The sequence below is a fragment of the Pterocles gutturalis genome, unplaced genomic scaffold (genome assembly GCF_000699245.1).
Source record: "Pterocles gutturalis isolate BGI_N339 unplaced genomic scaffold, ASM69924v1 scaffold757, whole genome shotgun sequence".
NCBI lineage: Eukaryota > Metazoa > Chordata > Aves > Pterocliformes > Pteroclidae > Pterocles > Pterocles gutturalis.
In genome coordinates, this window is record NW_010112404.1 from 48,056 (window position 1) to 60,624 (window position 12,569).

Genomic DNA, 12,569 nt, shown 5'->3' on the forward strand with positions numbered 1-12,569 from the left:
TAGGTTTGGGACGGAGACCCAGACTGGCCAATGGTCTGTTCCATCCCATGCACGGCATGGTCAGGAGAGAGGGGAGGCTCTGTCTGGAAGTGCTCTCTCGTGTTCCAGGTTATTTCCCTCCAGGTTGCCCCTCTGTCAGGGTTGTCTTGGTCTCTTGGACACTCAGGCTCTTATCCCCTTTCAGGAACTGCGGTTTTGGGACTCTCCCTGCTCTGGGATTGTTAGCCAGGAACAGGCTGAGCCTTGGTTATGGGAGGTGAGCAGTGTCACTGTGTGCCACTCAGCTGTAGATATTACTACTATTATAGTAATTATTATTATTTACAATATTATTCTAGTTTAATTATTAAATTGTTCTGATATCAACCCACAAGTCTCTTTCCCCTTCACCCCTTTAATTCTCTCCCAAATCCCTGGACCATGCACGGACCCACCAGCCAAGCCCACTTCTCTCCAAAGATCAGGGATTTCCCTTCCCTTGGCCACAAGCCATAAATTCCCACTTAGGTCTGTTTTTCCTTTCAGTAGCTGGTACAATGTGCTGTGTTTTGGGTTTTTTAGTGTGAGAATAATGTAGATAACACACCGAAGTTGTGGTTATGGCTGGGTGTTATGGCTAAGCACTTATCCTAAGTCTGGAACGTTTTATCCTAAGTCTGGAACTTCTGCAGTTTCTCATATTCTGCCGGAAAAACCACAGACTAGGAGATACAGAGGCTTCAAGGCTACAACCGTCAGGATCAGGTGTAACCCCTCAGGATAAGAACAATTAACAACCTGCCTAGAGACAGAAAAAGGATCCAAAGAGGTGTTAGAAGGCCCCGAACAAAAAATCAGAATTGGACCAAAATTCGCAGGAACAGCATGTGAGGATGAACAGTCTGCAAGGGTGTATGTGCCCTGCAATTTCTGGGCTCAGAGTCCCTCTCTGGAGGCACCTAGCTCAAGCCTACCCTGCTGCTGTACTGTTTAATACTATTTTTTTTCATTTTTTTTTTTAACTTTGATGCCTGAGACTCTGCAACGGGAAACCTAGGGATTGGACGATGAAGATAACACTGGATGCTCGGACGGTGAAGCCTCCCTTAGCAAAAGGATACACCGAGGTGGCCACCAGCCCATGGGCGAAGGTAGATAGATAAGGACATCCTACCATCCTAGGCTTCAGACAGTAAAATAAACCAGAGCTTCACCTACCCTGGAGCTCCTCCTGGTGTCTTGTTGTGGGATATACAATATTAGCAGTTCTCCAGCTGTAAGGACAGGGAAAACACAAAGGCCTCCTCACTCAGCAAAATAGAGAAAAGGAGATGGCTCCAAAAAGCCACCCACCAAATGCTGTCACTGCTGCCTGCTGTGACCTGCCAAGAGGAACAGCCTCCAAAGGTCAGAGAGAAGTGGGGAGAGAGGAATCGGAATCATCACAGACTCACAGAATGGTTTGGGTTGGAAGGGACCTTACAGCCCATCCAGTGCCACCCCCTGCCATGGGCAGGGACACCTCCCACCAGCCCAGGTTGCCCAAAGCCTCATCCAGCCTGGCCTTGAACCCCTCCAGGGATGGGGCATCCACAGCTTCTCTGGGCACCCTGGGCCACTGCCTCACCACCAGAACGCTACCAAGATGCTACCGAGTCCTCTTAGCCACCAGAGCTCCAGGGGTGCAGAGGTCACGCAGCTGCGGTGGGAGAGGCAGGAGCTGCCCGCATTCATCACCCACCCACCCCAAGGGCACTTCTGCCAGTGCTGGTCCCCCAAGGCAAAGGCACCACGGTGGAAGGACGTGCCCAACCCCATCCCTGAGCCCAAAGGGGCGGACAGCCCAGAGCAGCACAGGTCCCCAGAAAAGAGTTGCATCCCCAGAAGTTGGGAATGGTTTAAATCCAAGCAGGCATGGGGGAAACAGTATCTAGACATCTTTATTATTCAGATCAATATGACATCCAGAAACAAGGGCACATGAACTATACAGGTGCCCAAAGATGGGCAAGGACAACAGCCAACAGCTCGTGCTGTTCAGGGTCTTCTCCAAAGCTTGACCTCAAACTCACCAGGACCAAAACAAAACAAAAAAAAAAATCCAAAAAACCACCCAATTAAAAAAAATTCCAAGCCTTCAGCAGCTCTGGCACCACAAGCAGCCAAGACTGGTCTGACTACGTGTTCAGCTTTTCCTAAAAGCCATCCCCAGCCATGGGAACTTTGCCAGTTTCTGTGAACAGCCTTTCTCCAAGAAGTGGTCACCTACATGATCCCACAAAGCAAGACAGTTCCAAAAATCCTCCAAGAGCAAGGGGAAGGTTTTTACGGTCTCAGTGGTCCCACAGGACACAGGAAGGTTTCCAGCAGCTCAGCCAGCAGTACATACAGGGGATGCAGGATCCCAGCTCCCTGTAGCTTTGACCTTTCTTTACTATAGAAAGGTTTCCTCCCATAATATTATTTCCTCCCATTATATTCATATGGGCAGGAGCAGCTGAAAACCAAACCCATCTGCACAGGGGACATGTGCCCAAGGCAGCTCTGAGGATCCCAGGTCCTTCCCACCCACTTGGGGCCAAAACCCCCAGCAGGGCTGTGAAATGCAGAAATCGAGCTGACCCCTGGGTGATGGAGCAGGTCAGAATCCACTTGCCCCTCCATCACCAAGAAGTCATCCTCCACAAGATGGGTAGGAAGAGCTCGGGGGAAAAAGGCTGGTGACAGCCAACAGGACAGGCACGAGGCATCTTGTGAGACAAGCAGATTGAGGCTATAATATTGGAGAAAAAGGAAAAAAAAAGGGGAAAAATAAAAGCTTCACTAATAGTGGAGCTGTCATATTGCTTCTTACCACCACTGCTATTGAACGTTGGATTCCTACATCCAGGTTTTTTTATTCAAAGGCTGGAACTATTACCATCAAAGCTAAAAACACTACATTAAGGAAACTGATAATTTGCACCTAAGTCTTTCCTTTCAGCTCCTTGTAGAAACAAACCTCTTCCTGAATACTCTGGTTTGCAGGCACAAGAGAGCTTCCAGAGCTCCCAGCTTTTTTTGGTGGCAGCGATGCACAGCGAGGAAGGACTGTAAAGTGCACAGACTTGAGCTCCCCGAAGCTCAGCTGAGCCAGATGAAGCAGTCAGGAAAGAGCTGGAGGCAAACAAAGAGTCTCCAGACTGAGAGTCCACAAGAATTTGGGTTCTTCCTCCCAGAGGCTCAGATTAAGAAGATAATGTCATCGGACACCATGATCTGGTTGTCATCTTGCATGTGGGCCAACGCCACCTTGACTTCAGCCAGCGAGAAGGGCTCGGGGTTGTCGCGGTTGATGGACTCCATCACTTTCTTCAGACCCACGGACTGGGCGTGGGAAGCTTTGAAGACCTCCAGGAGAGCAGCCTTGAATGCCTTCAACCTGCTCAGGGATGGCGAAAGGTAGTTACCCTTGGAGACCACCCAGACCAGCCCTTCCCCTCCCTTCCCAGCCCAGGATGCCTCAGCCCTTCCCCATTCCAGAAGTGACACCCATCAGAAAAGCTGAAACTGGAGCTGGGAGCACCCACCACAGATGCATCTCCAGCCTTGGACACCAGCTTGGACCCACCAGGATGGGTGGAACATGCAGGGACATCACCTCCTCCAACCCCTACTCACCTTGGCTCAGCCAACTCCACCTTCTCGGATTCGCCAGTGGCAGAGGCTTCGGGCACCTTTGGAGTGTGTGCCTGAACTGGAGCAGAAAGAAGAGTTACCTTGGACCTGCCTGGTGTCCAAGCAACCAGAGAGCAAAAGAACTTGGCCTTAGGATGGGGTGGGAGATGCCAAACCCCCTCCCAGCATTGTTGCTTCTTCAGTTTTGTTTCAGCAGTTTGGAAGCAGACAGAAAAAAATTTATCAGCAATACTAACTCTCCTGTCCTTGGAGGATTTCAAAAAAATTCCTCTTTGATTTGTGGGACTTGATGGTGCTGTACCATGCCAGGGACCCCAAGTGACCCCAAGGCATCGCTGCCCCCCAGGGGGTACAGAGCCATCAGAAGGCAGCAGCACCCTCAGGTGCCACCAAACCCCAGGGACTCACCCTCCGGCGTCTCCCCCTCGGCGTCACTGAAGTCATATGGGTCGTAGGAGTCTCCCTCACCTCCTGTGCGTGCCTTCTTTCTCCTGGGTGGGGGAAGAAGAGGTCACTCCTGCTCCGGCTACGCAGACCTCAAGAGTCCCCTACCCCAAGCCCCTGGAGATGTCTGGCCAGGACCATGCAGGGTACCTGTGACTCACGGTAAGCCACTCTCCGGCCACAAACCCCTGCCCATGGCATGGGACCCCAGCTGCTACCAGTACCGAGGGTTGTGGCTGTCACAGGATCACAGAATGGTTTGGCTTGGAAAGGACCTTCAAAAATCATCTAGTCCCCCCCCCTGCCATGGGCAGGGACACCTCCCACCAGCCCAGGTTGCCCAAAGCCTCATCCAGCCTGGCCTTGAACCCCTCCAGGGATGGGGCATCCACAGCTTCTCTGGGCACCCTGGGCCACTGCCTCACCACCCTTACCATAAACATTTATATTTTCCTGCTCTCAATGCATCCATCCCCCAGTCCACATTGATACTGGCGATTGCCCCAACGCAGGTGCAGGACCTTGCATTTGGCCTTGCTGAACTTCACGAGGTTTGCACAAATATTCAATAGCACCAGTCCCAGCACAGACCCCTGAGGGACACCTCTCGTTACAGATCTCCATTTGGATGTTGAGCTGTTGACTGCAACCCTTTGGACGTGGCCATCCAGCCCGTTCCTTACCCACGAAATAAGATGTCCCTCTGTTACAAATTAGAGGAGGGAACAAAACACGGAGTATACCCCAAGGCCAGCACTGCCTCCTGCAACCTCAGAAGAGGCTGGTGCCCCTTCCATGACATCCACACCCTGTCCCCTGGCTCCCACCTCCTTGTCCTGCGCTCCTCCTTGGGCTGCGACTCCTCATCCTCTTCCTCCTTCTCAGTCTCCGAGTCATCCTCCACCTGCTTTTTGCGCTTCTTCTTCTCCAGCACCTGTGTGGCAAACACAGGATGGACTCAACCCCCTTTTCCACTCAAGCTGCTTTTAGGGGACCAACCAAAGGGCCCAAGATCCCACCATGGTGGCCTCATCCCACCCCATCACCAGGAACGGACCCCACCAGCAGCCCAGGGTGCTCACCCTGCACCACACCCAACCTTTCCAAGGACAATTTTAGGCCCCCCCCCAGGTGCTGAGGGACACCTTCCCCCCACCTTTTTGAAGTAGGCGAACTGCACCAGCTCCAAAGCTGTCTCAGCGTCCTGCAGATCAACCGTCTTGTTCATCCTGGCCTTGGCGTGGGCCGTGGAGAGGCGGATCAGGGTCTCCAGGGTACGGGCTGTGACAGGGGAGGTCTGAGTGGGACAGAAGGAGGTGTCTCTGGGAGGCTGACCCCCACCACAGCATCCCACCTCACCAAGAGGTGTCACATCCCACACCCGTAAGGGGAGAGGGGAGCCTGTGCCTCAGTTTCCCTCCTCCTGGCCCGCTCCCAGGGCTCACCCTGGCGATGTCCGAGTTCATCAGGCTCTGGCTGCGCAGGCGAGAGTACTCCTCCGCTATGTAGCTTGCCGCCTCCTCGGTCAAAACCGGCTTAATCATCTTTGCTACGTGGATGTACTTCTTCATGAACTCCATGCTGACGATCTTCTCCCTGGGGGATATGCGCACACCCGTGTCCTCCAAGGTGGGGACGGGCAAAGGGTGTTTGCAAATCTGGGCTTCCCACTTTTAACCCTTCACGAGTGTCCAGGCACATAGGGAATTCAGCTCCAGGAGATGCTCCCCACCTGCCTGGCATCAGAGATCAAGCCCAGAGCAATCCCTTGGGAATCCCTCCTACCTCCCCATGGACCACCTGGAGCATCCCTGGCACCAGCCGTCAGCCACTGCCTGGATGCTCAAGCCAAACCCATCAACTCAGTGCTGGAGACCCCCAGAGAGTTCCAGGGGACGTGGGATGAGGGACTCACTTGCGGCGGTTGGGCCCGTGCAGGAGGTCATCGTGTTTCTCATACACTTGGAGCTCCTGTTCCTCCTCCTGCACGAAGTCGGGGTCGTCCGTAGCCAGGATATCCACGGCACTGCCCAGGGGCATGGCTGGAGAGGAGAGGAGCACAGAGAAAGGGTTTTTAGCCTCTTCCAGCATTGCCAGAGAGACTTCCAAAAAGCAGCTCTCAAAGCGATGGATGCTGAACCCAATGAGCTGTCACCAAGAGGTGACAACCCACCAGGGAAGGACAGGACCGAGCAACAAGGCAGCTGCACAATTTCAAGCAACTCACCATCCCCGTCCTGCTCGTTGGGCTTGCGGTAGCGGTGCATCCGCAGGACGTGGTCCGAGATCTCCCTGTCCTGCTCGGGGTCCATCTGGTCCAACACGATGAAGAGTAGATCAAAGCGGGACAGCAAGGAGTCCTGCAGGCCAATGTTCTCCATGGGCGTCTTGTACTGGTCGTACTGCAAAAGGACAAGATCAGGGGTTCCAGGAGACCCTCACGGGCCAGTCTCGCCTGCCAGGGAGGCTGGGAGGACCTCCTCAGGCCAGGTCTCTGAGGATGGATTCCCAGGCAGCTGGACACCCCACCAAACCCAGCCTGCTGCAGCACTGAGACCTCTTTTCCCCATCCTGGAAGGTGGGCGTAGCTCTCATTTGCATGGAAAACACATTTTTTTGTGATCCCAGATCAGATGCCAAGACTGAGGCTTGTCACCAGGACGAGAGTCCACTGGGCTGCCCCAGAACGCGCAGGCAGAACCAAGGTGGGGTGAGAAACCCCCCCCCCAAGTCCCTCTCTCCTCCAGGACAGCCACGAGCAAAAAAAAGCCACGAGCAGCAACAGGGACCAAACCAACCACATCCTCGGTGTCCCACAGATCCCAGCCCCAGCAAAAACCAAGTCACTGGTTTTGGGGGACCTTTTGTGTTTTACCAACTGCCTCATCTGCCAAGACAGCTCCCAGCATCCCTCCCTATGGAGGGGACCAGCAAACACCAGCACTCACCCGGCCATAGACTGGGTTGGCGGCGGCCAGGACGCTGCAGCGGGAGTTGAGGCGGGCGTGGATGCCGGCCTTGGTGATGGTGACGCGGCCCTGCTCCATCACCTCGTGGATGGCCGTGCGGTCGATGTCAGACATCTTGTCAAACTCGTCAATGCATACCACCCCCCGGTCAGCCAACACCATGGCTCCTGCTTCCAGGCGCCGTTCACCTGGGATGGGATGGGATGGGATGGGATAAAAAATGAAGGGGTCAACCACCCAAGCATGTCCCTCCCTGCCGTCCCCTGCCACCACAGCACCAGCTCGGTGACCAGGCTGAGCCTCGAAGAGTAGCAGCAACCTTCAGGGCTGCCCACCTCCTACGCAGCTTGGCAGCATGGTGTAGTTTTCAACAACACTGCTTGCTCACCCTTCCCCATCCCAGGGATGGGGGGAGAATTAAAGGGGTGAAGGGGAAAGAGACTCATGGGTTGAGATAAGAACAATTTAATAACTAAACTACAATAGTATTGGAAACAATAATAATGATTATAACAATAGTAATATAGACAGTGACACTGCTCACCACCCAATGACCAAGGCTCAGCCTGTTCCCGGCTAACAATCCCAGAGCAGGGAGAGTCCTGAAACTGCAGTCGCGGAAGGGAGATAAGAGCCAGAGTGTCCAAGAGAAAAAGATAGCCCTGAGAGAGGGGTGACCCAGAGGGAGACAACCCACAGCAAGAGAGAGCACTTCCAGACAGAGCCTCATCCCTATCCTGGCCATGCCGTGCATGGGATGGAACAGACCATTGGCCAGTCTGGGTCTCAATCCTAAACCTAAGGTCGAATCCTGGGCTGGTCACTGGGGCTGTGCTCCCTCCCAGCTCCTCCTGCCCCTGCAGACACGGGCACAGCAGAGAAGCTGGAAAGTCCTTGACTGTCCTGGCAGCAGCTCTGCCCATCAGTGTGTGATCAGCTTCTCCTCAGCACAAACCCAAACAGCCTCACAGCAGCTGCTGGGAAGAGAGTGAACTCTGTCCCAGCTGAAACCAGGACACAGCAGCAGGAGGACGCTCAGGATAAGGAGAAAGCCCATGAGGAGGACAAGATGATCCAGGCTGCTGCCAGCCCTCATGTCGGGTACACCAAGAAGAGGAGTAGAGAAGACCACTGCCCAACGGAGGTGGAAAAAATACCCCTAAACACCACTGGCATTGCCAGAAAGCTTCTGGACCTGTTCTGCAGAACAAAGAGCAGCCCTGGATCTTGCAAAGTCCCTCCCAGGTGCTAACAGCCAACCCTCTGCCAGCTCCCACCAGAACCAGCCCACTCCTCACCAGTTTCTTGGTCTGTGGTGACGGCAGCAGTCAGACCAACGCCGGAGGAGCCTCGGCCAGTGGTGGGGATGGCACGGGGCGCGGTGCAGAGCACGTACCGCAGCAGCTGAGACTTGGCAACAGAAGGGTCTCCTGAAATGGAGAAGACCGCATTTAATAATGACACATCATCTGGATAATACATCACTTTGGGGCTTCTTGTTCAGCCTTCATAAAGGAAGGAGATGAGATGATCTCTTTGCCTTCCTCAGTGATCCCATGGGAAGGAACAGAGGAGTCAGAGTTTTGAGAGGTGGAAGGTGTCAGGATCAGAGGCAACGGGGACAATTTAGAACGCAGCAAATCCCAATTGGATGGTACAAGAAAAAGAAAAGTCCTTGAGGGTGGTCAAACACTGGAATAGAGGCCCACAGAGGTCATGGGATCCCACCTCTGGAGATGTTCAAAACCAATTGGACAAGTCCCAAAACAACCTGATCTACCAGTGACACCAGCTCTGCCCTGCACCAGAGGCTCTGGAGGTCCTGTCTAACCTCAATTCTGAAACTAAGCCCAGGAAAATGCTCCTTCATCTCACCCCCCAACACCACCAACTGCGGGTGTCTCTGCCTCGCCTTTCCAGACCTATCAGCAAGATGTTGATGTCTCCTCGGATGCGGCTCCCATTCTCCAGGATCTTCTCCACCCCTCCGAGCAGCATGCAGAGAATGGCCTTCTTGATGTACTCATGCCCATGGATGCTGGGAGCCAGGGACCTCGCCAGCTGGTCAAAGATATCCTAAGGCAGAAGAAGCAAAGCACAGCCCGTCAGATGAACTGTAGCAAATAAGAACAAGGAGCAATGCTCCACAAGTCCATTTCAGAACAAAAAAAGAGTTTATTCCTATCACAAAACCACAGGGATGAAAATTATTTAGAAAAGAGAAGATCATTTGCCAGATCTTTCTTTCAATGGAGCTTTGAAGTCCTAGACCATCCTGACTGCCACTGTGACGCAAGCAAGCACTGGAAGCAGCAACCCCCCTGAGAGCAAGGCTTCTCCTCTCCACACTATGAAGAAAAGGTCTGAGGACAAGACCAGGCTGGGGCAGACCTCTGTATCTCATTCTGGTTTGGGGTTTCAAGAGGAAAGAGGGAGGTGTTTCTCCTGCAGAGGAACTAGATATAAAAATGTAAATACCTTGGAGCGACTCTTGCTGAACCTCTTGATCTTGGCCACATCAGCAGCAGAGTAGAGAGGCCGGACGTCTTTGTTCATCTGCTTCACGTGGCAGGCAATGAGGATAGTCCTGGAGAAGGCACACAACCATCATCAGGTCTGCAAACCCCACAGAGCCTATGGGTCACAGCCACAACACAGCAGAAACTTCCACAGGGTCATCATCTGCTCTAGGAGGTCCTGGATGGGGCTGGAAAGCTTCAAGAACTGTAGCCCCTCCTCTATCCTACGGCACTGGGCCATCAATGGAGCATCTTTAAGAGCATCCAACCCCCGCTGCACACAGATGAAGCTCACAGACACACACTGATGCTAAGGAGCAAACCCCTTCCAAGTGATTTAAGCCAATGTTTGACCCAGCTTTGTGATGGCTACCATCTTCCAGCAACATGACCCTACTGAAAAGGGGTAGGAGGGTTGAAGTTGTCCTTTCAAGCCAGAAGAAGGCTCACCTGAAAGTCCCTGAAGTGTAACCCCCTTTCTTTCCTGGCAGGCAGCGGTACGTTCCCACCACCTGGATGCGGTCCCCAGGCTTCACCTTGTCCACCAGGTCATCATCCAGAATGACATCCACTGAGCGGGGCAGCTGCCCTGCTGGTGCCTTCTCGGGCATCTCCTGGATGGTGATGGTCTGATGGTCCTTGTACACCGAGAGGCCAAATTCTGTCTCCAGGGGATTATTCTCTTCATCCTAGAGGAGGAATCCCAATAAAAAGACTAACACCATTTTTCAGGAGAAGATGTGGGTCAGCAGAGCAGCAGGAAGACAGGCTGCATCACCCAACACACACAAGCCAGGGGATTATTCTCTTCATCCTAGAGGAGGAATCCCAACAAAAAGACTAACACCATTTTTCAGGAGATGTGGGTCAGCAGAGCAGCAGGAAGACAGGCTGCATCACCCAACACACACAAGACTGCTGGAACAGGTTGCTTTATCAGGACCACTGGAGGCTGGGGTTCACCAGCTCCACAGCCCCCCAGTCTGAAGCTGCCAACACCCATCACTGCCAGTACACTAGCCCTCTCCAAGCCCTGTCCCTGCTGCAGGCACTGGTGACACACCATCCATGCAGAAGGCTGTGTGCAATAGGGACAAAGCTCAGGTCAACCTTCTTCTGTTCCCAAAAAAAATGGAGAAACCCCTGCAGGGCAGCACAGGCATGCCTACGCTGCCCTGAGTCTCAGCAGCAACGCCACTGTCTGACAGCCCCTGAAAAAACCATGCTACAGCAGAACAAAGATCATAGAACGAATCACAGAATGGTTTGGGTTGGAAGGGTCAAGATCATAGAACAAATCATTGAATGGTTTGGGTTGGAAGGGACCTTCAACATCATCATCCCATGGGCAGGGATACCTCCCACCAGCCCAGGTTGCTCAAAGCCTCATCCAGCCTGGCCTTGAACCCCTCCAGGGATGGGGCATCCACAGCTTCTCATCATAACTAACATCTGAACTAGCAGGTCTGGTGGCCTTGTGTCCACCAGAGACTTTCTTCACATGTTCCTAGTCGGTCTCTGGGACTGTCACACCTGTGACACATCCCCTCTGTATTCCATGGGCTACGTTGGCAGAAGGAGAAGGGACACACAGGGATCTGAGACCCTGGGCTCCAAGCTGTCATGTTCTCCCCAGAGGAACCTGCTGATGCTTCCCACAAGACCGCTTCACCTCACCTTTGTAGGGTAGATGGAGCTGGATGGGAAAGCATCCAGGGATGTCATGTCTGTGTATCGGCGCTCAATAGTCTTCTTGGTCGCTGGGCAATAATGGACGCTCCGGACAACCTTTGGACGAACCAGAGAGCCTGAGGTTGAAAGAAACAGGAGTTAGGGACAGGGATGTCCCACCATCTGTCAGCAGACAGACTCCAACAGGGTCTCCACCGCTCAACTGTGCTTGGGAGACCACTGCGAGCAACTACAGCCAGGATTTGCTGAGCTCAAAGACAACACTCAAGACCTTCTACCAAACCTCCTGTTCCCTTCACCCAGGTTCCCAGAATGTACCATGGCTTCTGGTGGACCCCAGCCCCTCTGCAGCACCTGGACCCACCACCCCCAAAGCCCCCAAGTCTTCCCCCAACTCACATTTCGTCACGATGCCCTCCACGCAGACGATGCAGCTGAGGAAACACGATGTCAGCGTCCGCGGCGACACGTGCTTGGAGCCAAAGCTCCCCTCCAGCCCGATGTAGAAGTCCTCGTACTGCTTGGCATAGGTGGCATCGACGGAGGCGACAAAATCCTTCAGGGCACGCTGGAAGGCGATCAGCTCCTCAAAGGCGTGGCTCAAGAGCCTGCAACAGAGGGAGGTGATGATGCAGACCCAGCAGCAGCCCCTTCTGCCTTCCTCCTCCTTGTGTTCTGAGAGTGTACTGGGAGAAAAAGGAGAAAAAACCCAAAGCCCACCATAGCTCTGGGCCAGGTCAACTGCCACCAACAGCCAGGAGCTGAACAAACCCAACCACATCTGAAAAACCTCCCGTGTCCCTGAGCAGATTGGCAAGCCTGGTCCAAAATATCCCCAAGCATCCTAAAAAAAGGCAATTATGTATATCATAGAAACAACCCCAGCTTGCTGCAGAAGGCTTTTGCCAAATTGTGGGTTTGCAAACGTGGAACAGAGGGGTGTCACGGGGGGAGAGAGAGCAGGTCCAACTTTTACAGGGGACCTGATACACAGGGCAAGGTTTAACCCTTCCCTGACCTACAAAACAAGGGCTGGACTTCTGAAATCACGCCTAGGGCACAGTACCAACCGGTTGGCTCTCTTCTCATTCTTCCGCCGCAGGTCGTTGATGCTGACGAGAAGGCGATACTGGTTGTCGCTGATCATGTCCCGGACTTTAGCGTGATAAATCCCTTGATCTTCCTGCAAGAAAGTGTGTGTGTGGGGGGGGGAACACCCCAAAAAAACATTTCACTTTGCATGCTCGCCTATCTGAGACATCCCCCCCCGGGAGCTGACCTCTGCAGA

General features: G+C 53.5%; 1 protein-coding gene across 1 annotated transcript; it reads right to left on the bottom strand.

Annotated features, from left to right (window-relative positions):
* Positions 1-3,201: 3,201 nt before the first annotated feature.
* Positions 3,202-12,464, bottom strand: MCM3 (minichromosome maintenance complex component 3; the record flags this gene model as incomplete). The annotated part of the gene is made up of 16 exons (XM_010074011.1): positions 3,202-3,400; positions 3,640-3,715; positions 4,066-4,148; positions 4,929-5,035; positions 5,258-5,398; positions 5,547-5,697; positions 6,017-6,143; positions 6,329-6,503; positions 7,050-7,258; positions 8,369-8,500; positions 8,993-9,146; positions 9,549-9,657; positions 10,040-10,278; positions 11,267-11,397; positions 11,681-11,889; positions 12,352-12,464. Coding segments are annotated over 16 exons (2,355 nt in total), but the record flags the coding sequence as incomplete, so codon positions are not given.
* Positions 12,465-12,569: the final 105 nt, after the last annotated feature.